The 23,359-nt window shown below is 57.0% G+C and overlaps 1 protein-coding gene across 3 annotated transcripts; it reads right to left on the bottom strand.

The window, feature by feature from the left end:
• Window positions 1–426: 426 nt before the first annotated feature.
• On the bottom strand, window positions 427–22,970 carry SSC5D (scavenger receptor cysteine rich family member with 5 domains). Of its 3 annotated transcripts, none has more exons than XM_027037238.2 (14): window positions 22,729–22,970; window positions 22,169–22,195; window positions 21,565–21,873; window positions 21,259–21,378; window positions 20,911–21,024; window positions 20,258–20,566; window positions 17,892–18,209; window positions 17,480–17,659; window positions 14,552–14,869; window positions 12,530–13,138; window positions 12,142–12,456; window positions 11,852–12,019; window positions 5,035–5,181; window positions 427–2,188 (listed from the first exon to the last, which is right to left on the bottom strand). In XM_027037238.2, the coding sequence occupies exons 1-14, from the start codon at window positions 22,751–22,753 to the stop codon at window positions 501–503; spliced, it is 4,647 nt and encodes a 1,548-aa protein (XP_026893039.2). In that variant the 5' UTR covers window positions 22,754–22,970; the 3' UTR covers window positions 427–500. The 3 variants fall into 3 exon arrangements, with proteins under 3 accessions (XP_026893039.2, XP_026893040.2, XP_026893042.2); XM_027037239.2 differs by having other exon boundaries at window positions 22,169–22,192; XM_027037241.2 differs by lacking the exon at window positions 12,142–12,456.
• Window positions 22,971–23,359: the final 389 nt, after the last annotated feature.

Below are 23,359 nucleotides of genomic sequence, written 5' to 3'. Positions count from 1 at the left end.
CATCATCTCCATCATGATCTTCATCACCACAATCATCACCATCATTCCCATGACCACCACCATCATCATCCTCTCCACCATGATCTTCATCACCATGATCATCGACATCATGCCCACGACCATGATCACCTTCATCGTCATCATCATCACTTCCATTGTCATCACCACCACCATGATCATCTCCCACATTACTTCCATCACCATCATCCTTGTGACCACTATCATTGTCACCATCATGACCATCACCATCATCATTCTCACTACATATAGTCACTATGATCATCATGATCATCACCCATCATCACCAGCATCCTCATCATAAAATCAGTGCCTTGCATGGTGCCTGTGGCATTCATAAATCAAGGTCACTCTTGTGATTCCATATCCCTGGGGTTCCCCTAGGTCCCCACAAATGTCATTGATATCTTGTTTTTAATTAGATACTTTGGTTTTCATTTTTTGATTGGGAGCATTTTAAGCCCCTCAAATCCCATATAGGGTCACACATCTCCCCTCAGAGGCCTTTCTTCCTCCTCTGGGGTGGTGGTGGTTGGTGCAGGTGTGCTGGGGGGCCAGGCTCTCTCGGCCAGTCGCTTTACAACCTCACCCAGCTGCCCCAGACCCCGGGTGGCCTCCACCAGCTGAGTCAGCCCCAGTTCCAGAGCTTGGCGCTGCTGCTGGTCCTGCTTCAGGACCTGGGTCAGCCTCTGCAGCTGGCCACTCACATCCCTCACAGCAGCCACTAGCTCTACCAGGGCAGGCGGCTCACAGGCCATGACCTTTACAGGTGGTGCTGGAGTCACACATGGGCCAACGGGGTCTGGGTCCTGCCCAGGGGTTGGCCTTAGGGTGAAATGGTCAGGAGGAGGTTGATCCAAGGGGTGGACCATGGAAGACAGATGGAGGTCAGAGGTCCCTGTGGGGTCAGAGGCTGAGTGTGGGGTCTGGGTGGGTGGTGGAGTTGGTTTGGGGCTCTGGCTTCTTGGTGGTTGGAAATCCTCAGTGGACAGTGTGTCCATGCTTGGGCCTGGAGAAGACCTGGGGTGGCTGGACTCTGAGGCTGGAAAAGGCGCTAGGCTGGACATCTGAGAGAGATGAGCGGCTCCCATGGAGGTCAACCAGGGGTGCAGGCTGGGCTTGACTGCTGGCACTGGAGTGGGAGAGAACTCTGTTCCCAAGGAAGTTAGAATGGATTTGACAGTAACCACAGGGGTTGAGGTAGGGTCAGCAGTCATGGTGGGATGAGTAGAGGTGGTAGAATGAGGGGTCATGGTGGAGTCAGGGGTCGTGGCAGGGTAACTGGTTGTGATAGGGTGGGCGGTTGTAGTGGGTTGAGCAGTGGTAGAATGAGGGGGTGTGGTGGACTGAGGGGTCGTGGTGGGGTATGGGGTTGTGGTAGGGTGAAGGGTTGTGGTGGGGTGAGGGGTTGTGGTAAGGTAAAGGGGTGTGGTGGGTTGGGGGGGTGTGGTGGGTTGAGAGGGTGTGGTGGGTTGAGGGGGTGTAACAGGTTGAGGGGTGGTGGTAGGGTGAGGGGTTGTGGTGGGGTGAGGGGTTGTGGTGGAGTGAGGCGTGGCGGTGGAGTGAGGTGTTGTAGTTGGGGGAAAGGTGGTAGTGGGTTGAGAGGTAGTGGAGGTAGAGGGGTGAGAGGTCAAGGCAGAGTGAGGGGTGGTAGTGGGGTAGGGGCTTGTGGAGGGGTCCGGGGATCTGGAATGATCTGGAACTGAGTTGGGGTATGGAGCTGTGTCCAAGTTTGGGATTGTGACAGATTCTGTAGTCAACTCTGAGGTAGAAAAAAGGTGGGTCACCACCTCTGGTGCAGAGGGGTCAGAGGTCAGCTCTTTGGGCAAGGTGGGTGGTGGGGTAGGTGAGAGATCAGACTGCGATGCTGCAATCACAGTGGCGTCAGGGGTAGACAAAGTGAGGCCAGGGGTTGTCAAGGTGAGGTCAGAGCTCGTCCAGGAGGCCAGGTCCGGGCTGGGTGGCAAAGTGTCAGGAGGGTCAGAGGTCACCTTCCGCGTTGAAGCTGCCTCAGGAATGAACCATGGCACAGGGTTGGAGGTCACGGAGGTCACCGGTGAGCCCGGGGGCTCTGACGAAGCGGAGGGATCTGGGGAAGGGGCAGGGGGCACCGTCCGGGACGATGTGGGGCGCAGCAGCCTACGCTGGGGCCACAGTTTTCTCTCGGAACCTGGAGGAGTTGGAAAGACGGATGGCCCGAGGTCAGTCCGCCCCACCTACTCCCGCGGCCCGCCACGCCCCTCCAGGGAAGAGCTGACCAATGAGAAGGCGCAAGGCCTCGTGACGTCTTGGGTCACCGGCAGACTTCACCCACCCCCAGCGCCCCACCTCCCCACCTCCTGCAATGTCTCCAGGCGCCACCTGGCGTCCTCCACTGCGCATGAGGGACGCGACGGAGAGGGCTACCTCAGAAGGCAGGAGGCAGCGAAAATGTTGGGGGCAGCAAGACGGTGGGAGGACTGGAAGCTTGCAGGGAGATGCGAAAGTGTGGGGGACGTAGAGGCTTACCTGGGGATGCAGGAGGGGCCACAGGGGTATTTGGGGGAGGGATGTGGGAAATGCCAGAAGGGGCAGAAGTGTGAGGCGGGATGCAGAGCGGTTCCAAAGCGCAATCTCAGTAATCAAGATTTTTATGTCAGTTTTAAGTAAAATTATCGCAAAAGATCCAAAAAAGAGACTCAGTTAAATTTTTGATATTTAGCTCATTGTGAATGTTTTGCATTAATTTGTTATTTTAAAAATATAAAGGTATTATCTACCTTGATTGCTGAGTGTTTGGGCAGCCCCTTAAATTTAGGGCCTGAGTAGAGTGAGAAGCCTCGCCCTCCTTTCCTGGCCTAGCTTCCAGGTAAGAACGGATTGTATCCCTTTTCGCAGATGCAGGGAATCAGGCCTAGATGGTAGGTAACCTGCCACAGGTGGCACGGATACAGTTCACAAATTGCGGGAAAAGATGCAAAGCAAGGTCCTCTGCATTTAGAGTTTAGACCATTAAACATCACTTTCTCAGTGATGGAAATGATAACACGTGGCTACTCAGTACTTGAAGTGTAGCTAGTCTGCCCAAGAAAATGGTTTTGATTCATTTACACTTAAAATAGCCAGCTGTATTGGTAGCTACCATACTGAATGACACAGCGCTAGAGGATTCCAGTTTTCCTGTAGGATTTTTTTAGGTGCATCTTGTTCCTGCCTTGTGTTTACAACGTTGGAGAAGCAGTTAAGTAAAGGGCTTGGCCTCCAGCCAGGCTGCCTGGGCTTACACCCCGACTCCATCGCTTCCTAACTAGGTGACTGTGGACAAGTCACAAAACTGTCTTGAATCTCGGTTTGTGGATGAGCTGTCATGAGGACTCAGGGAGCTCATGTGTATACAGAGCACTTAGCACAATGCCTAGCACGTAATAGACACTCTCATGACTATTAATACTGTCATAGGCCTTGATGTCTGTACCTCAATTTCTGTTTTCTGTGAAATGGGCATTAACACCTACATCATAGGGCTCATGTAGATGTTATGAGGACTAAAGGGGTAACATATATATTGCTTAGAATAATAATACCTGACATGCGGCATATTGTTATAAATGTTAGCTGGTTTTAGTTACTATTTCAAGAATCTCAGCATGCTTATGTACTGTAGGGGTTCAGATATCTAGAGTGGTATTGATTTTTAACTTTTCAGACCCACGGTGCAGAGAGCTAAGCTAATCATACTCCTGTGTACATTGTCACCAACAGTCCTGCAGGGTCTCCTCTTCCTTTTTCTCCTTTTTCCTCCCCGACCTCCATCCCTCTCACTTTCTCCCATAGCTACCTCCTTTAATGTATTTGACATATGTCCTTAAAGATATGTATGTTCTCACACAATATAGAATCCATATAAGTGCGTATGTTAATACATTAAGTGTACATGTATTTTTGTGTTTGTGCTTTGAGTTTTTGTAAATCACATTCTGCTGGAGCTCTCACTCTGGTTCTGACTTCCTTCCTCCATATCATGTTGTTCATACCTACCATGAACTGTGTGTGTTGCTGTGTGTGCAGCTAGTCATTCTTTTAGCTATTGCATGGATCCATCGTGTGCACCCATTGCATTTCTCGTTACCCACTGTCAGACACTTAACTTGCCTCCAACTCCCTGATACCACACCATTCCAAAGGACACCTTCATATATGTTTCCCTTATAAGCCTATTTAAGAATTTCTCTGGAATACATATCTAGGAGCAGGATTGCTGGGTCATAATGTGCAATCATATTTAATTTCACTAAAATTTTTAAAAGTTTTCTGTATTTAAGTAATTTCTACACCCAACGTGGGGCTTGAACCCACGATCCTGAGATTAAGAGTTGCGCGCTCTTCTGACTGAGCCAGGCAGGTGCCCCTAATTTCACTGAATTGTTTTTATCAAATCGCTGTATCCAGTGGGGATGTCGGTCTCCTTACGTCCTCACCCACACTTGATATTAGCTACCTTTCCATTTTTTTTCCAAGCTTGTCATCATTTTAATTTGAATTTCCTGATTTCTTTTGAGTGTGAATGTTTCTACATAAACTTGTTGGCCATTTGGGCTTCCCCTTCTGTGAATCACCTGTTCATAACTCTTACCCATTTTCTTAGAGGGTTTCCTGTCATTTTGTTATTGATTTGTCAGAGTGAACTGCATAGTATAGGTTAGGGTTTCTCAAATCCGGGCATTGTTGACATTTGGAGCTGGGATTCTTTGTTGTGGGGGACTGTCCTGTGCAGAGTAGGATATGTAACAACATCCCTGGCCTCTACCCATTAGGTTCTAGTAGACTCCCTTCTTTTAGTTGTGACGATCCCAAACATATTCTGACATTGCCAATCATCCCCAGTTCGGACCACTGATGTAGATAATAACCCCTTGTTTCAGGGTGTATTTCTGTTGGGTCTGGGGGTGAGAGTGGGGTCACCACTGGGGAATGTGCAGTCCATCTCTGCCCCACAACACAAACACCCTGGTCCCTCGCCACAGCTACATGCCTCACCTGTGTCTCCACGGATCCTTGGAGCTGGAGAGGGATGGTCTGGGTCCCGGGTGGTGCCAGTGGTAAGAGTGGTGGGTGTCCCCTTGGGCAGAGCCCCTCCTGAAGGTGTATCCCATGTCCGAAAAGACTCATAACCATCCTTGTCACCTTAAGAGATATAGGGAGACCTGAGTCTCACTTCTCTTGATTTTGACCCTCTGTTCATCCCGGAATTCAACTCAGGCCTCATCCTGTGTCACCTGGACCACCACCCCAATCTCCTCCCTGCCCCCACAGCCACCCTGGTGACTCAGCTGAGATGCTTTCAACTACCAATAACAGAAACTGGGACTAAACTAGCTTATAACATAAGAACAGTTATTACTTCGCTTTCCTGAAGTCCCTGCTCTTCCTCATTCTTTATTTTTTTTTCCCAGGGGGAAAAAAACCCTGTAATATATTTAGTAATGAACTACCAGGAATATTTCCATAATATTTTTCCTAGGTCTCTTAGATAATCTCTACATGACAATTTTATATAACATAGAAATGTATAATATACAGCTGACCCTTGAACACTGTGGGTTTGAAATGTGTAGGTCCACTTATATGTGGATTTTTTCCATAAACACAGTACAGTACTGTAAATGCATTTTCTCTTCCTTATGATTTTAGTAACTTTTTTCTCTAGCTTACTATAAATTCAGTGTAATACATATATACATACATATATATTATATACATACATACATACATACATACAAAATGTGTGTTGTTTATGTTATTGGTAAGGCTTCCAGTCAACAGTAGGCTATTAGTAGTTAAGTTTTAAGGGAGTCAAAAGTTACATGGAGATTTTCAACTGCGTGCGAGTCGGTGCCCCTAACCCCCATGTTGTTCAATGGTCAGCTGTGTAATATAAAAATATTCCATTTTATAAATGTAAAATATACCATTTTATATAGGGAGAATAGAAAGATTGAAATAAGTCTTCTAGCTTTTAACAACAGCTTTGTTGAGATATAATTCATATACCTTAAACTGTACAATTCAGTGGGTTTTAGTGTCTTCAAACTGTGCAACCATAAAGTCCACGTTCCTCGTATCCCTTCATTAACTGTCCCTGCCCACCTCTCCAGCACCTTCCACACGTTGCTGCTCACACTGGACCCCAAACCTTGAGGCGCTCAGAAGGATGGTGTCTGCCACCCTGGACATGTTTGTCCTGGTCGCCTTGAGCTCTGTGGCTAGCTGTCCCAGGTGCAGAAATCCCTGGCTTTGTCACCTAAGACATTGCATGCTAACAGGACAAGGGTCTTCATCCCGATGCCCAGCATTGCAGATATTATAGTCATGTCTCCCTGTTAACTGTTCTTAATTAAATACCTTCCCCATGCCTGATAAATACCTTAAGAGGATAGCTATGAAATCCTACCTGATGGTCATACTCATTAGGAACTTTAAAAAACATTAGCAGCACTATTAATTTAAAAATTAAAAATGGAAAAAAGAGTTTAGAGGGAAAAAAAAAACATTAGCTGTGAAGATTTCTTCTCAGGATGCTGGGTTTTAGGAGGGCTCCATTAAGAACACAAATGGAAGCTCTCTTCCTGTTAAAGTGTCAGTCCCCCAGCTGCAAGCACACGCATTGGGTCTCTGTGTTCTTGAAATGTGCTCTAAGATATGGCCACCTGCTCATGGTCCATTAGTGTGTGATCGATTTTTTTTTCATTGAAATATATGCATTTTTAATTGAAGAAGCAGCATGGCAGAGTTATAGCCCTCATGAGACCCAACCACATCCCTTCCCTGCATCAGGCGGAGCCGCTGCTCAAAGTCCAGCTTATCATTGCCAAACATGTCTTTACAGCTTGGCTACAAAGGAAGTACTCCCCGACGCCATATTGTTTCTCCACACTTCCTACGATTAGTTTAAGACCATGCACATCCACGTATATCCCGTACATGTCCTTGGGCAGCTACTTCTCAGACGTGTCCCTTCCTAGCTGGGTGAACAAGCCACCAATTTCTCCACGACTCAATTTCCTCACCTGTAAAGTGGGTACCGTGGTGGCATCTACTGAATGGCATGTGATAAGCTTATTCTTGGAATTGAATCCATATATCTCTGGTTCCTTCTTTTTAACCTTTGGATAATGTTCTATTGTAGAAATACACATCTGTTGGTTCATCGACGCCCCTGTCCACAGAGGGCTAGGCTGTGGCCAATGTTCTGTGGTTACAAATACAACTGTAGTGAATTTATAACTGTGTCCCTGGGCTCATGAGTGAGAGCTCAACACCTAGTTGTACAATTGCTGTGTGAAAGGCAAATGCATCTCCCTAGTGTCAAACTGCTCTCCTACCCAGGAACAGAGTCTCATGCCTACCTTTATCCCACATCCTTGGTGCTGTCAGACATATTAATTTTTGGCAATCTCATGGGGAGAGGGTGGGTGGAGAAGCTGCTGTCTCACTACAGATGACCAAACTGAAGCCCAGAGAGGGCAAGGGGCTTTCCCAAAGTCACACAGCTAAGGCGCAGTATTAGGTTTCAGACCCACACAGGTCTACCTTGTCCTAAATGGAGACCTCTTTCCCTCGGGGTGCAAATTTGCCGAGTCTTCACTCCTTCCCTGGTGAGTTTTTATTCAACCTTTAGGATTTTATTCAAAGCCCCTCCCTTTTCCCCCTCAATGAAGTCATGCCTTGCTTTATGCTTCCTGGGTTCTTCAGAGCTAACTCTGTCATATGCTCCTTCCCTGTCTCTGTGGCTAGAGTGGCTAAGAGTGTAAATGATGGAGTATGAAGCCAAGCTCTGCCTTTGCTGTACTGGCCTCTCTGCACCTCAGTTTCCTTATCTGTAAAATGGTGTTAAGGATAGTGCTCCTCTCATAAGGTTCCGTGGGGAGGAAGTGAATTAAACCATGTGACACATGTAGATGGTGCCTGGCACATGGAGAGCATTTGATGAATACTAGCTATTACTGTTTTTATTATCATCCAACCTCTACACTTAATCCTGCATTCGATCTTGGGTCCTCTCCCCTCTGCACGGCCTCATGCAGCCATAACATACGGCAACAGCCGAAATCCATGAGTCATCCCACCTTCCGAGCTGGGTGTGGGAGGTCCGCTAGGCACGGCTGTCCGTCTGCATAGCCTCATCCATCCCCACAGCTTCAAATTCCATCTGTCGACTTCCAGCTTCAGCCCAGGCACGCCTCAGAGCTCCAGGACTGCGTATCTAATGTGTCCCCTTGAGTGTGTCCAATGCGTCCCCAGTGGATCTCTATTCCCACTGTGGTCCTCTGCATCCACCCGCAGTGTCCCCAGATCCAGTGGAAGGTGGGTTCCCATCCCCTACCTTCCTCTTCTCACACCCTATCTGACCCATCACTCAAATACCTCAGCTCAAATACATCCACTTCTCCCTCAGTCTCCACCACCACCCCAGTCAAGACCACTGTCACCTCGCCATAGACCTCCGGGTCTCCCGCCATGCACTCTAGCTTCTCCATCCATTTCTCATCTGGCATCCTCAGTGACTGCTTTGAAAATACACATGTGATCATGTCCTTCCAAACTTAAAATTCTCCACCACTGCGTGCAGAACAAAACTCAAATTCTAGCCTCCTGTCCTATGACTCTCCCCCTGCCCGGCACACTCTGCTCCAGCCATGCTGATGTCCTTGCCCTTCTCTTAAGGTCATCACTTACAGGGCACTTTCTCAGTAAGGCATATCTTGCCCATCCTACTCTAAACTGTAAATCTCAGCCTCCCTTTCCCTTGCTCATCCCTGCTACGTTCCCAGGGGTTAGTATTCGTGCCTGACACACAGTGGGCATTTAACAGAAAGTTAATGTCCATGTCTCCAAATTCTGAGAAGCCTCAAGAAATGTTACTTCAGTGAACTAGGAAGTGAAAATCCAAGCTTTGTGAGCTTCAGCTAGACTTTGTCTAGCTTCGGCTGTATGCCGTCTCCAGACTCACACTGTGGTTTCTCATTCATTCATTCAACCAATCATTCGACAAACATTTAAGTTCCTGAGTCTCTACAACACAGATTCTGTGGTAGATAGAATAACGCTCCCCCAGAGATGTCCATGCCCTAATCCCCAGAACCTGTGAATATGTTACCTAATGTGGCAAAAGGGATACTGCAGAATGTGATTAAAGGTCCAGACCTTGAGATGAAGAGATTGTCCTGCATCAGTCCAAGGAGACCCAATCCAATTGGGACAACTCCTTAAAATCAGGACAGAGAAAGATCTGAAGGCAGTTCGGAGAGATGCAACATTGCTGGCTCTGAAGATGGAAGAAGGGGCCAAGAGCCAAGGAATGTGGGCGCCTCTAGAGGCTGGAAAAGGTACAGCAATGGATTCTCCCTAGAGCCTCCGGAAGGAACACATCCCTGCTGACACCTCGGCTTTAGGCCCTAGGAGACCCCTGTTGAACTTCTGACCTACAGAACTGCAAAATAAGTTTGTGTTGTTTTAAGCTACTAAATGTGTGGTTCTGTGTCAGGGTAGCAATACAAACGGACAGTTAAACACACGACAGAACTAAAAGTCCAGTGGAGATGACAATGGCCCAGACTGGCAGTGCAATTTTCTCAATGTCAGCTTTTTTGCTCCTCTGAGAAATCCCTTCCTCCTGGTGTCGGCTGCTGGGGATAATACCACTTCCTCTGTGAGGCTTTTCCCGATTGCTCTGCTAGAAAGAACGACTCCTTCCCCGGGATTGTTCATTTACGGTAAATAAATCTAACAACCAACGTTCTGTGGTTTTAAACTATTTCACACACATTTTGCTCGTTGGTTTGCGACCGGAGGTCACCCAGCTAGTTCTCATCTTGGTGGAGCCACAACCGGAACCCAGGTGGACTCATGTTTTTCGAGGTCACCTTGCAGTGAGGACAGGAATCCACGTCTATGCTTGCTCCCACTCCCCAGCTGGCCTCACTGTGAAGACGGTACACGTGACTACCCCGAGCCTCCCCCTGCAAAGTTCGCACTTGTCGGTGCTCAAGCAATGCCTTCTCACCCCGCACCGCCCCCCACCCCCTCCGAGGGAAGGGACTCCCCGCCCAGCGTGTGACCGTCTCCACCGCGAGGGGGCGCCATGGGACAGGCAGGGGTCCCGCTCCGGGTTGCAGAGAACAAGAGCTCTAGAACCCTGGCCACAATGCACCGAGGTGCAGCACCTCTAAAACTGGGCTGGACGGACCCTGGCTCACAACTCGGGTCCCCCACCCTACAGGGCGGCGGCCCCTCGGCCTGCTCCTCCCCTCCCTCTCTCGCTCGCACCAGAAGCCCAGCCTCGCAGACAGGCGACCGCTCTAGGAGCCCCCGACGCGCCTCACCCGGCTTTTATTACCGCGGGCGGGGGCTGGCCGGCCAATCAGGAGGCGCAGAGCGCCTGTGACGTCACACGGCGTGAGACCGCTGGAGCCGGGCTCGCTCGCCAAGGGCCGCGGAGTGCGCGTGCGTGCTGCGCGCCACAAAAAGGCGGGAAAGGGGGCGAGGGGAGGGGCGGTCCTGAGGGGACGAGTCTCGCAGAAGAGGGGCAGAGGGGCGCGGGGGGACAGGCAGAAGTGGGGCCTTCAGGAGATGGGAGGGCACACGGAGAAGCAGAGGGTGAGAGCAGCCTGAGGCGCAGCGGGTGCGGCAGGCTGGTCTGGGCGGCAAAGGTGGGGCTGGGGCAGGAGGAGACAGCCGTGAGGAGAAGGCGAAGAAGCCACCGTGCGAGGCAAGGAGCACGAGGGTGACAGGGAGCGCGGGGTGGGGGTGGGGGGGTGTCAGATGGGGAAAGTAGTGACCCGGCCTGAGAAACAGCGGAACCCGAAGAGGAGGCGGAGGCGTAGAGTGTGGAAAACAGGAAGGCTGGGAACGTGCACTGGATGCGAACACGCGAGAGCCACGGGGAGCGGGAGGCGGACACGCGGAGACGGAGGGGCGGCGTGGATGGGAGAGCGGGGAGGGCCGAGAGGATGGAGGGGCGCGTGCACGCGCGCGCACGCACGCGGGCCGAGGAGAAACTCGCGAGAGCACCAACACGCACGCGGGGGCGGGCCACAGAGATGCCTGGGAGCGCACTCACCCACAGGGACGCGGGCCACAGAGAAACCCGCGACAGCTCGCTACGCGCAGGGACGTGGGCCGCGCCAACGCTCACGAGTGCACGCGCCCACACGTACGCGCACGCGCAGGGACGTGGGCCGCGCAGACGCCCACGAAAGCACGCGCACGCACGTACACGCAAGCGCGAGGGCGCTGGCCCGGGAGGGAGGCGCTGTGAAGCCGGAGAGAGCTGGGCTGAGGCCCACGCCCCCAGGTGTGGCCACAGAGGTGGAAAGGACAGTTCCTGCTGCAGTGAGAGGGGCCGCGGGTCGAGCTGTGGGGCTGAAGGCCGCCCCACTGGCCAAAGGGAGGGGAACCCTCCATTCGGGGCTCCTCACCCCGCCACTGAACCACTCCCTGACCCAGACCAGAGCATGAGGGGAGGACCAAGTGGAGGGCGCTGGGGGGATGACGACGCGGTGACCTGGGCCAGCTGGGGCTGTCGGGGTGGAAGGGCCCAGGCTCAGGTGTCACTGCTGGTTGGCTGGTTTGCGGGAGGACCGTGGGCTCAGACCCTGCGACGTCCGGTCTGATTCTCGGAGACACACGGTGCCTGGGGTGGGAATGGGGTGGGGGGGGGGGTCTCCTCTTCAAGCCTCTCCACGAAGAGTTCCAGAGGGAACGTTTTAGGGGCCCTAGGGCCACGGAAAACTTGCCTGGGGAGGCGCGCACAGGTCGATGATGGCCCCCTCCGCACCCTGGCCGTGCCCCTCACCTGTATGTGGAAGACGCCTTGTTGCTGGGGAGGGTCCCCCTGGGCTTTTGGTGGTGCCCCAGGAGAGCATGTGTCCAGGCACCCCTGCGGCGGTGGTCCCCTTGGCCAGGTCCTCTCCCGAGGTGGGATCCCAGGTCCAGGGGGGATAATCATCCTCGTCGGCGTAGCCTTGGGAGAAAGTGGGGCATGGATTGAGCCCTGCCCTGTCTCCGAGGTCCTTGCTGCAGCTCCAAACTACCCTTCCAGAATCTCCTGCAGTGACTCTGGGTCCCCCACCCCATCCCCAGTACCAGTGCAGGTGAGCCCCACGTCTTCCTCGTGGTCACAGTTGTGCTGGCCCCATGCCCCAGCAGGGCAGTCACTCAGCGAGGCCTCGATTCCCTTGCAGCCCACGTCATCCAGCCAGATGGGGCCCGTCCCGGGGCCGTAGTGGGTTTTGCCCACTCGGGGCCGGACCCTTCCACAGCCCAGCTCCCAGCAGGCCACGGTACTGTCCCGCAGGTCCCAGCTGTCATCGCACACTGTCCCCCAGCGCCCAGCATGCCACACTTCCAGCCGGCCAGCACACCGGTTGGGCCCATCAGCCAGACGCACGCGGAACGGGCCTGCCGGTAGAAGGCCCCAAGTCAGGAGGGGTCAAGAGGGGCCAGCCTCACCTCTTGTGTTCCCTCCACTCACCTGATCCCCGAGTGGTGCTCCCAGTGGGGGAGGGGGCTGGGTCTTTGGGTGACTCTGGAGAACCCTGTGCTGGGATCTCAGCTGATGACTCCTTGGGGGTCAGAGGGATTCGCGTTGCGGTGGCCTCAGAGGTCACCTCTCGGGGGCCTTGAGTGGTTGACGTTGCCACGGCCTTAGAGGTCCGTTCTCGGGGGGCCCGGGGAGTCCGTGTTGCAGTGGTATGTGAGGTCATCCCGTGGGGGACCCCAGTGGTCAGCTTTGCAGTAGACTCTGAAACTGGTCTGTGGGAGGCCTCAGTGGTCAGGGTTGTGGTGGTCCGTGAGGTCAGTTCAAGGGGCCTCTGGGTGCCCAGGACCCTGGAATGTTTAGTGGTTGGCATCACGGGGGGCTGAGTGGTCGGTCGCTTTGCATTTTTGGTCACCCACTTCTTAGTACTCTTGGGCATTTTCCCTGGGGCCTTGGTGGTGGTTTTCTCAGGAACGCTGGGGGTCAGCCTCGCAGAGGGCTTGGTGGCCAGCTCCCCGGGGAGCCAGGCATCCGGATCTCTACCCAGGCCAGGGATCCAGCTCCAACTGAAGGGGTCTGAGATAGAGTCCAGGCCAGGGGTCTCTGGAAGGTGCGAAGAGAGGACAGGGAAGATGGCGGACACCATAATGACAAGATTATCTGTCTACACCTCCCCTCTCTGCAATCACCAAGTTTCCGTTAATCCCTTCATTATTCATTCACTCATTCACGTGACAAACATTTGTTGAGCATCTTCTGCGATCCAGGCACTGTGCCAGACCCTGGGGATACTGTGGCCAGCCAAATCTGACCCCACCCCCTGCCTCCTTGTCTCGTACAGTGATGTGACTGGCCCTCTGTGCCCTTCTCACATCCGACCTGTCGTCCTCCTCTCTCTGGCCACGCATGGCCTCACTTCCTGTGGCTTCTCACTGTCCACCTCTCGCCAGTCACCAGGGTGGTACCGGATCCGACAGCTCACTCCCCAGCTGAAAACCCTGCCGTGGCTCCCACGGCCTCCAGAGGAGAGGGAAAGGGCGTAGGTACAGGGGCCCCATCGCTACGACTGCCACTGTTCTCTCATCTCTCGGATTAGCACTGTGTGCAGGAAAATGTTCACTGTGCCCAGAGGAAGGTTGGGCCCTTTGCCCCCGGGCTCCTGGGGCGACCAGAGAATCGGTACCCACGTTGTGCCGTGGACAGGTGATAGGTGGGCAGGCACAGCTTGTAACCGAGCTCCTATACAAACCAAACCCTGCACACCGAGTCTGGGGAGCGTCCCTGCCTGGCAGTACTTTATATGTGCTGTCACATGTCGCATGACTCCCCTGGGAGAGGGTGGCTGGAAGCTCCATGAAGGTCTCTCCTGAGCCTGCCCCCTGTGCTGCCTCCCTCGGCTGGCTTTTAAGACAGCTTTTCTGACTTCTGTGAGTCCTTCTAGGAAATTATGGAACCTGAAGTTGGTCTTGGGGACCTCCCAAATGGTAACATGTCACACAGGTTTGCAGTGATCTGTTGGTACATCTTTGCGTCAGTGAGCTGCGAGCTTCCCAAAGGCCGGGACTGTGTTCTTTGCATCCGGAGGCCCCAGCACTTGGCTCAGTGCCTGGCACTCGATAAATGTTGGAAGCGAACGGCGAACACGAAGCCTGATTTTACTGCAGCTGGCCCTCACTCTGGCTTCTGTGCATCTCCCAGTGGCCCTGTCTTCACTTCCTTTCATCTTGGGGAGCGTTCTTGGGAATGGGAGGAGGAGAAAGAATCCCAACTCTGCCACTTCATTGCCGTGTGACCTTGTGCAAGTTACTTAAGCTCTCTGTGCCTCAGCCTCATCGTGTAAATTGAGCATAACATCCACTAACTTGGACCTATTGTGAGGTCACATGTGTGAAAACACCCAGCCCAGGGCCCGGGCTTAGGAGACGGGCATTCAGTAGATGCTAGTGCAGATGGTGGTTCCCATTCCCTCCTCCAGGAAGCCCTCCAGGAACTAGTGGGTGGCTAGGGCCTCCTTACCAGTGCAGGTGACTCCAACATCTTCATTGTGAGCACAGTTGTGCTTCCCCCAGGGCGCAGCGGGGCAGTCAGAGAGCGAAGCCTCGGTCCCCAAGCACCCCACGTCGTCCAGCCAGATGGGGCCGGCCCCCCAGCCAAAGCGGCCAGCGGCAGGGTCCGGCTGCCGAGCTCCGCCACAGCCCAGCTCACGGCAGACCACCGCAGCATCCCGTAGGTCCCAGCTGTCGTCACACACCGTCCCCCAGCGCCCTGCGTGCCACACCTCCAGCCGGCCCGAACACCTGCTGGGCCCTGCCACCAGGCGCAGTTGGGGGGAGCCTAGGATGGAAGAGACCCAAAGGATGGGAGTCAGGAAGCCGTCCAGCTCTCTGTGTCCCTCCATCTGCCTTCCATCCAGCTGCATATTAGTCCTCCGCTGTGCCACCGTCCGCCTTAGGCACAGGGATAGGGTCGGGCACAGTCTCGGTTCCTCAAAAAGTTAAACATAGAATTACTATCCCACTCCCCAGGATATACCCCAGATAAAGTGAAAATGGCTATTCACACAAACGTTCACAGCGGCACTGTTCTTGGAAACAGCCCAAACGTCCGTCACTAGATGAAGGGACAGCAAAATGAGGTATGTATACACACAGAACGGAATATGATCCCACCTTGAAAAGGAAGGGAATTCGGGGGCACCTGGGGGGCTCAGTCGGTTAAGCCTCCAACTTCGGCTCAGGTCATGATCTCACTGCTCGTGAGCTCGTTGAGCTCGTTGAGCCCCATGTCAGGCTCTGTGCTGACAGTTCCGAGCCTGGAGGCTGCTTCGGATTCTGTCTTCATTTCTCTGTCCCTCCCTCATTCGCGCGCTCTCTCTCTCAAACATAAAATAAGACAAAACTTTTTTAAAAGGAAGGGAATTCAGACACGTGTCACAACATGAATGAAGCTGGAGGGCATTCGCACAAATACTATGAGGTCCCCAGAGGAGTCCAATTCATAGAGACGGAAAGTAGAAGAAGCCAGGGGCTGGGGGACTAAGGAGTCCGTGTTTAATGGGTTGGGGTGTCTGTCTGGATGACGAAAAGGTTCTATAGCTGGATGCTGGTGGCTGCACAACCTTACGAATGTATTTAATGCCGCTGAACTGTACGCTTACCAGTGACTGAAATGGTCAATTTTATATTATGTATATATTGTACCATAATAAAAAAAGAGAATATGGGCCCTGGAACAAATTGCTTTCATTGGAGTCCTGGCTTTCCCATATATATATATTTTTTAATTTTTATAACGTTTATTTGAGACAGAGAGAGACAGCATGAACGGGGGAGGGTCAGAGAGAGAGGGAGACACAGAATCTGAAACAGGCTCCAGGCTCCGAGCTGTCAGCACAGAGCCCAACGCGGGGCTCGAATTCACGGACGGCGAGATCATGACCTGAGCCGAAGTCGGACGCTCAACCGACTGAGCCACCCAGGCACCCCTCCCATATTTTTTTAATCACGGAGTTTCATGAGTGACACAGAGACCAAACAGCACCCAGGGCCCGCGTGGCTGGGAGCGTCACCTGGCGTAGACACGTAGAGTACTTGGAACAGCACTCGCACACACAAGCCAGCGAGTGCTGAGTGAATGCTCGTAGTTGTTGTCATTCAGCAAAAGGGGAAAGAGGCCTCCCGTAGGAGAACCAATTTTCCCCTCCCTGCGGCCTTTCCCACCCTCGAGGAGACAGCTGCACCAACCCTGCCTTCTTATTTTCTGTATTTCTCCTGCTGTGACGTCGGGCCTTGCTGACCCGGACAGACTGTCCCTCGGAGGGTTGACTGATTCCTAGAGACGTCGCCGGAGCGTGCCTTGTCTGTGCAGGCCAGCCTGTCTGGGGCCCACCCCCCCCCCAACAGCCTCCACGCGGCTCTCACGCTCTGGGACACCGGCCACCTGCCCTCAGCCCCCCAGGGCCGGGTGCCCCACAACCAGGGGCAGCCCCTCCGCCCCACAGCTCCCTGAAGTGATTCCAGCGAGCCGGTCCTGACCCTGCCCACCTGGCCTTGCCCGATCCTTCCCACAGAAACCACAGTCACGGCTCCTGCTGGCCTTTGCCCCTCGCTCCCTCTGCCTGCTGACCGCCCCTGGGGCTTCCCTGGGTGGCCCCTGCCCCGGGGTGGGAGAGAAACCCACTATCTTTCCAATGACGGTCCCGTCTTGATCGGCTGGCTGCACCGCCCCCGAACACTACTAACACCAGTGTTTAAAAAATGACAACTACTGGGGCACCTGGGTGGCTCGTTTGGTTAAGTGTCTGGCTCTTGATTTTGGCTCAGGCCGTGATCTCATGCTTAGTGGGATTGAGCCCTGCGTGGGGCTCTGTGCTGACAGCTCAGAGCCTGGAGCCTGCTTGGGATTCTTTCTCTCCTCTCTCTGCCCCTCCCCCACTAGCTCTCTCTCAAAAGAAGTAAACATTTAAAAAATCAAAACGAGGGGCGCCTGGGTGACTCAGTCAGTTAAGCCTACGACTCTCAGCTCAGGTCACGATCCCACGGTTTGGGGGTTCGAGCCCCGCATCAGCCTCTGCGCCAACAGCTGGGAGCCTGCTTGGGACACTTGTGCTCTCTCTCTCTCTCTCTCTGCCTCTCCCCTGCTCATGCTCACTCTCTCTCAAAATAAATACACATTTTTAAAAAATGAAAATGACAACTATCGTTGAGTGGGTCCCTTCAGCGTTTGTGAGGAGACAACCTCCAAACACTCAGGATGGTGACAGCAGAGTATTCAAGCAAGCACAGACCCTTCTGGGTGTGGGGCTCTGTTTTCTCCTCCACCCCTGATGAGAGGGTCTCTGAGCAGGGAGAAAGGGTGCGGGGGGGGGGGGGGGGGAGGGTGGGCACCAAGGGGGAGGAGGCAGAAGGGAAGACCCCGCTTCCTTGGGGAGCATTCCAGACTCACCGGCTTCGGGTCCAGGCTCCCGCGGGGCAGTGGGGGAGGCAGGCGGAGCGGAGGCGCCTGCGGTCCGCGAGGCCTGGCTTGCCGTGGGGGGCGGGGGCCCGGACGCCGAGTCGCGGGACGCAGAGTGGTTGCCGTCCGCCGCCGCCGGAGCCGTGGGAGGGACATATCCAAGAGGCATCCCTGGGGCGGAGGGACGGTGATCACCAGGTGCCGCCCTCCAGCCCAGGACCGCCATTGCAGGACGAGGTTGCACGGATGGGGACAAGATGGGGCGAGGCGGCAGTCAGGACGGAAGGAGAGAGGGGCCCGTGGGGTGTTCGCTATGAGACCACGCGAGCCCCCCCGCAAGCTTTCCGCATTTCTGGTGGCTCTACCATACCCCCGGCCAGGCGGTCCCTGCTGTCCTCCTCACCGTCACACACGGCCCCGGCGTCCTCCCGGTGGTGACAGTCATGCTGGCCCCAGGGCCGTGCTGGGCACAATCGCAAGGCTGTCTCGTTACCCCGACACCGAAGGTCATCCAGGAGGATGGGGCCAGCCCCCTCCCCAAAGAAGGCGCCTCCAGGGGCGGCCAGCGCGCCGCCACAGCCCAGCTCGCGGCAGGCCACGGAGGCGTCCCGCAGGTCCCAGGCGTCGTCACACACGGTCCCCCAGCGCCCACCGTGCCACACCTCCAGGCGGCCGGCACAACCGTGGGGGCCGTCGGCCAGACGCAGCCGGGGGGCTGGGCCTGGATGTGGGGAGACAGGGAGAACAGAGAGACGGGAGACTGTGACGGGTGAGCAGGTGTAAGCCCCACGTGCAGGAAACCAGCACAGACACGCGGGTGCCGAGCCATCCGTCGTCCGGGCCGCGGTGACGCTGCGCAGTAGGCACTCCAACTTTAGTTTGCTGGTGAGGAAAAGGCTCCAGGATGGGAAGTCTCTCGCCAAGAGTCCGGCTGTGACCTGCCCGCAATGCCCCTGCCTCCCCGGGGGGCAGGCCCTGGTGACATTGGCCCTGATCCCCTCCATCCACTGCCCTGGCCTGGCCCCCCGCTCCCCGGCCACCTGCCTCAGTCCTGTAAAGCAGGGCTTCTCAAGCTCGGCACCAAGGACATCGGGGGACAGGTCATTCCTTGCCGTGGGCCGTCCTGCGACTGTAGGATGTCCAGCAACCTCCCGGGGCTCCAGTCCCCAGATGAGAGCAGCATCTACAGCGTGACTGCCGGACTTCGCCCAATGTCCTCTGGGGAGTGGGGGATGGGAAAACCACCCCCCCCCCCCCAGCCACTGCTGAGAACCACCTGCTACATAGGAACCTCTTCTGGTTTCAGGGTACATTTCTGTTAGGTCTTTCTGGGGTGAGGCCTGGGTCCATTGAGGAGCATGGAGTCCATCTTTCCACCCGCCCCCCCCTGAGATGGGCTGGGGGGCAAATCACCCCCAGTCAGTGTTCTAGAGACACGAACCAACCAGAGGGGTCAGACACGCCTGTACTTGCATCTACTCCTAGGAAACGAGGGGCTCCCCTGTGGGGCCCCCCAGGAATGAAAGGTGTGGTGGGACACCAAGCTTCCCCAGGCGCCTCATGGGGTTTACTTCTCCCCAGCAACTTAGCCCTCCCTGGAGTCTTAACTTATCTCCCTTCCTCCCCCTCCCTGCCCTCTCCCTCCCTCCTCCCTTCCCACCCCCCACCCCCATCTCCCTCCTCCTTTCCCTGCCCTCCCTCCTCCCTGCCCTCCCCCTGGGACATGGAGGGGGAGGGAATGGAGAGGAGTAGGAGGGAAGAGAGAGAGGGAGGAGAGAGGGGAGGGAAGGGAGAGGGGGAGGAAGGAGAGGAAGGAGGGAGGGGGAGGGTAGAGAGTGGAGGAGGGAGAAGGGAGGGGAAGGAGGGAGGAAAGAGAGAGGGGAGGAGGGAAGAGAGGAGGGAGTGAGGAAGAGGTAGGAGGAGGAGGGCAGGGAGGGGAGGGAAGGGAAGGGAGAGTGTAGGAGGAAGGAGGGAGGGGAGGGCAGGGAGGAGGGAGGGGAGGCAGGGAGGAGGGAGGGCAGGGAGGAGGGAGGGGGAGGGCAGGGAGGGAGGAGGAGGGCAGGGAGGAGGGAGGGGAGGGCAGGGAGGAGGAGGGGGAGGGCAGGGAGGAGGGAGGGGGAGGGCAGGGAGGAGGGAGGGAGGGAGGAGGAGAGAGGGGAGGGCAGGGAAGGGAGGAGGGAGAGGGAGGGCAGGGAAGGGAGGAGGGAGGGAGGCAGGGAAGGGAGGAGGGAGGGGAGGAAGGGAGGAGGGAGGGGAGGGAGGGAGGAGGGAGGGGAGGGCAGGGAGGAGGGAGGGGGAGGGCAGGGAAGGGAGGAGGGAGGAGGAGGGCAGGGAGGAGGGAGGGGGAGGGAAGGGAGGGGGAGGGCAGGGAGGGGGGAGGGGAAGGAAGGGAGGAAGGAGTGAAAGGCAGGGAGGAGGGAGGGAAGGGCAAGGAGGAGGGAGGGCAGGGCAGGGAGGAGGGAGGGGGAGGGCAGGGAGGAGTGAGGGGGAAGGAAGAGAGGAGGGAAGGAACGGAAGGAAGGAGGGAGGGCAGGGAGGGTGGAGGGGAGGGCAGGGAGGGTGGAGGGGAAGGCAGGGAGGAGGGAGGGGAGGGCAGGGAGGAGGGAGGAGGAAGGAAGGGAGGAGGGAGAGGAGGGAAGGGGCAGGGGGAAGGAGAGAGTCGAGGAGAGCTCTATCAAGCAGGTGCGGGCACCGCAGCCTGTGAGTAGGGGCAGATGAGGGGGGGCAAGCAGCAGCTTCGGGTAAGCGTCCGGAAGGCGGGGGACATACCCGTGCAGACCAGACCCGCATCCTCGCTGTGGTCACAGTTGCTCCGACCCCAGGGGCTTCGGGGACAGTCCCGCAGAGCCTGCTCTCCGCCTCCACACCCCACGTCATCCATCCACACGGGCCCTGAGCCCGGGCCGAATCTGGCGCCTCCAGGGGCGGCCAGCGCGCCCCCGCAGCCCAGCTCGCGGCAGGCCACGGCGGCATCCCGCAGGTCCCAGCCGTCGTCGCACACGGTCCCCCAGCGCCCGCCGTGCCACACCTCCAGCCGACCGGAGCACCCGTGGGGGCCCGAGACAAGGCGCAGCCGCTCTGGGGGGGGGGGGCAGGGAAGGAGGGAGTGCTGAGTCTTGTTGGGGGGGGCAGCTTGGGAAAAGCAGATTCAAACAGCCCTCGTTTTCCATCCAGGGCATCCGAGGCCCAGAGGGGGCGGTGGCCTGAGATGCACCTGCCAGCCAGGCCGTGAAGAGGGGTGCCAGGATCTGAGCGGGGTGGGGTGCCTGGGTCTCCTGATCAGGTGGGGGCGGGGGACGACAGGGCGCTGGGCCTCGCTGGATCCTGAGGGGCGTAGTGGCGCTGGGGGCCTGCCAGTTACAGGTGAAGAGGAGGGCACCCAGGGGTCGCTGGGCTGGTCCAGATGTGTGGAGGGGCCTTACCGTGTCGGGGGGCTCCAGCCGTCAGCTGAGGGGCCCTGGTGGATTTGGCCTGCTTGGGTGGCCGGGGACCCTTCTTCCTGGAGCTGTTCTGTGGGGTCCCAGCCGGGCGGGGTGCTGGGAGAGACAGCAGGGAGACCTCAGCCGGGAGCTGCTCACCTTCCCACCGGGGGGACCAGGCCACGCTGCCCGACAGCCCCAGGAGGTGCAGGAGGATGTGCAGGGGGCTGTGACGGGGGCCCTGTGGGGGACGCAGCCGCTGCCTCCATCTGTCCCCTGGGAGGCGCTAGTGGAAGACCCCTCTCCCTCACAGTGGGAAGCGGGGAGAGAGCGTGGCCAGGGTGGGCTCACCGTGTGTCCCTGGAGGCTCCTCCGAGCCAGGGCTCAGCTCCCCAGACAGCCCCGGCCAGGGGTCCCCCTCCAGGATCGAAGGTGGATCGTCCCCGTCCCTGGAGTTGGCCACACGCTGACCTGAGGACAGCACAGAAGCTGTGGCCGGGGCGCCCCCCCACCCTCGCCCCAGACAGGCAGACCCGGGTGGGGGGGCAGGTGGCAGTGAGCTGGGAGTCCTGGAGGGGGCGTCTGGGGCTGGGGGTGCCTGGACTTCTGGGTCGCGTCTGTGGGAGCGCCCCCAAAGGAGGATCAAGGGCCCCTCACCTGCGCAGACTACGCCCGCGTCCTCCTCATGGGAGCAAATGTGGGCCTTCCAGCCGCGATGGGGGCAGAGTCCCAGCTGGCCCTCACTGCCCCGGCAGGCCAGCTCGCTCAGCCACACGGGCCCCGCGCCCTCCCCAAAGAAGGCGCCTCCGGGGGCGGCCAGCGCGCCCCCGCAGCCCAGCTCGCGGCAGGCCACGGCAGCGTCCCGCAGGTCCCAGCCATCGTCGCACACGGTCCCCCAGCGCCCGCCGTGCCACACCTCCAGGCGGCCGGCACAGCCGTGGGGGCCGTCGGCCAGACGCAGCCTCTCTGGGGGGACAGAGGAAAGGCTGTGACAGTTGGGGGGGCGGGGCCCAGGAAAGGGGGTGGGGGGCTGTCTGTCCTGCAGGGTGTGGTGTGAGGCCAGCAGCCCAGCTCCTGAGTTCCCAGGAGAACAGTGGCCCCCACAGGAAGTGGGAGGCTGGTCAGCGGTGGTTCTTGGGGGGAAGAAGTGCCCGAGGTCATGAGCCCACGCAGGGCAGCCAGGTTTGCAGTGGAGGGTGAGGCTGGGCAGGGGTGGGTTGCAACTGTGCAAGGTCAGGCAGCCGTGCTCAGGGCCACTTACCAACAGCCTGGATCCCCATCAGAGCTGCTGGAAGGGGGGTGGAGGGGTAGGGTAGAGTGAGGGCAGGCCCGAAGGGGTGCTTTCTCCAGTGCAGACCCCTCGTCTTAAATACCCCAACGCACGTGCGCACACACACACACACACACACACACACAGAAAGTGCACATCTCTGAACCAAAAACCCCACTACTGTGAGGCAGGACTCTGGGTAGAGGGCTGGGCAAGACTCAGGTCCCTGAGACAGGCGGGGCCCCACATGCCTCAGGTCAGGGCTGGGAGCCAGGCTTTGTGCTCCCCCCAGGGGCCTGGCTAAGGTCAAATGGTGGGTGACCCCTACCCCCCAGGGTCAGGGCCGGTGGGGGAGGAGGGTAGGTCCCTGGGGTCCTAAGAGGGTAGGGCTGGCTGTGCAGAAGGCTGGGTCCCTCGGGGGATCAGGCAAGGAGGACCAGATGTCCCTTATCCCAAGCACCAGAGACAGGGTCCCGGAAGTCTGAGTTGTTCAAGTGGATGAGCTCAGGGGTCAGAGGTCCCTGAGTCCCCAAGGAGAAGGGGTCACTCACCGATAAGGCAGGCCAAGACCCTCATGTTTGCAGACTCCAAGGCAGGGACGGGGTGAAAGGGGACGCAAGCTGGAGAGGGGAGGAGGCTGCGGCCACCGGAGGGAGGGAAGGAGAGAGGGAGGGCGGGAGCGAGGGGAGCGCCTGCCAGAGGCGCCCTGGACCGGGGAGGAGCAGGCAGGGGCTGGACGCTTTGCCAGAAGGAAGAGAGGCTGCCTGCCGAGGCTGCAGCGGCAGCAGGGGACAGGAGTGGGGGGAGGGAGGGAGGCTGGCCGGCAGCTGAGGCCTGGCGAGGAGGGGGCTGGCGGCGGGGAGCGAGGGTGTCCTACTGCAAACTCCCACTGGGAGCCAGAGACTCCAGGCCAGGCGCCCCGCTGTGCTTAGAGATGCTCAGGAAAGGGACCTGATGGGGGGGAGGGGGCACGCACCAGCACCCACCCATCTGCTCCTCTCTTGTCCAGCAGGGAACACGGGGAGACCAGGAGGGAGCGGACTGGGAGTGGATTCAAACTAGCAGCTGGGCTTGGGGACCCGGTACATCTGGGGCTCATGGTTCAGCAGCAAGAAGGCTTGCAGCCAGACACCAGGAAGGACTTCCTGATTGGAAAAGGAGACAGAAACCCCTGTCTGTCCC

Source organism: Acinonyx jubatus, chromosome E2 (assembly GCF_027475565.1).
Source record: "Acinonyx jubatus isolate Ajub_Pintada_27869175 chromosome E2, VMU_Ajub_asm_v1.0, whole genome shotgun sequence".
Taxonomy (NCBI): domain Eukaryota; kingdom Metazoa; phylum Chordata; class Mammalia; order Carnivora; family Felidae; genus Acinonyx; species Acinonyx jubatus.
Note: the sequence above shows the minus strand (reverse complement) of the source record. Positions and strands in the feature narration are given on the sequence as shown.

Bases quoted from the DNA above. Each gene is read 5' to 3' on its own strand.
- SSC5D (XM_027037238.2), bottom strand. From the start codon at position 22,753: ATGAGGGTCTTGGCCTGCCTTATCG. The intron at 18,210-20,257 runs GTATGTCCCCCG...CCCCACATCCAG, and splicing joins TGCGGGTCTGGTCTGCACGG to GCCCAGCCCCCCGGCTGCGT. The intron at 2,189-5,034 runs GTGAGGCATGTA...CAACTCCTCCAG, and splicing joins AAGGATCCGTGGAGACACAG to GTTCCGAGAGAAAACTGTGG.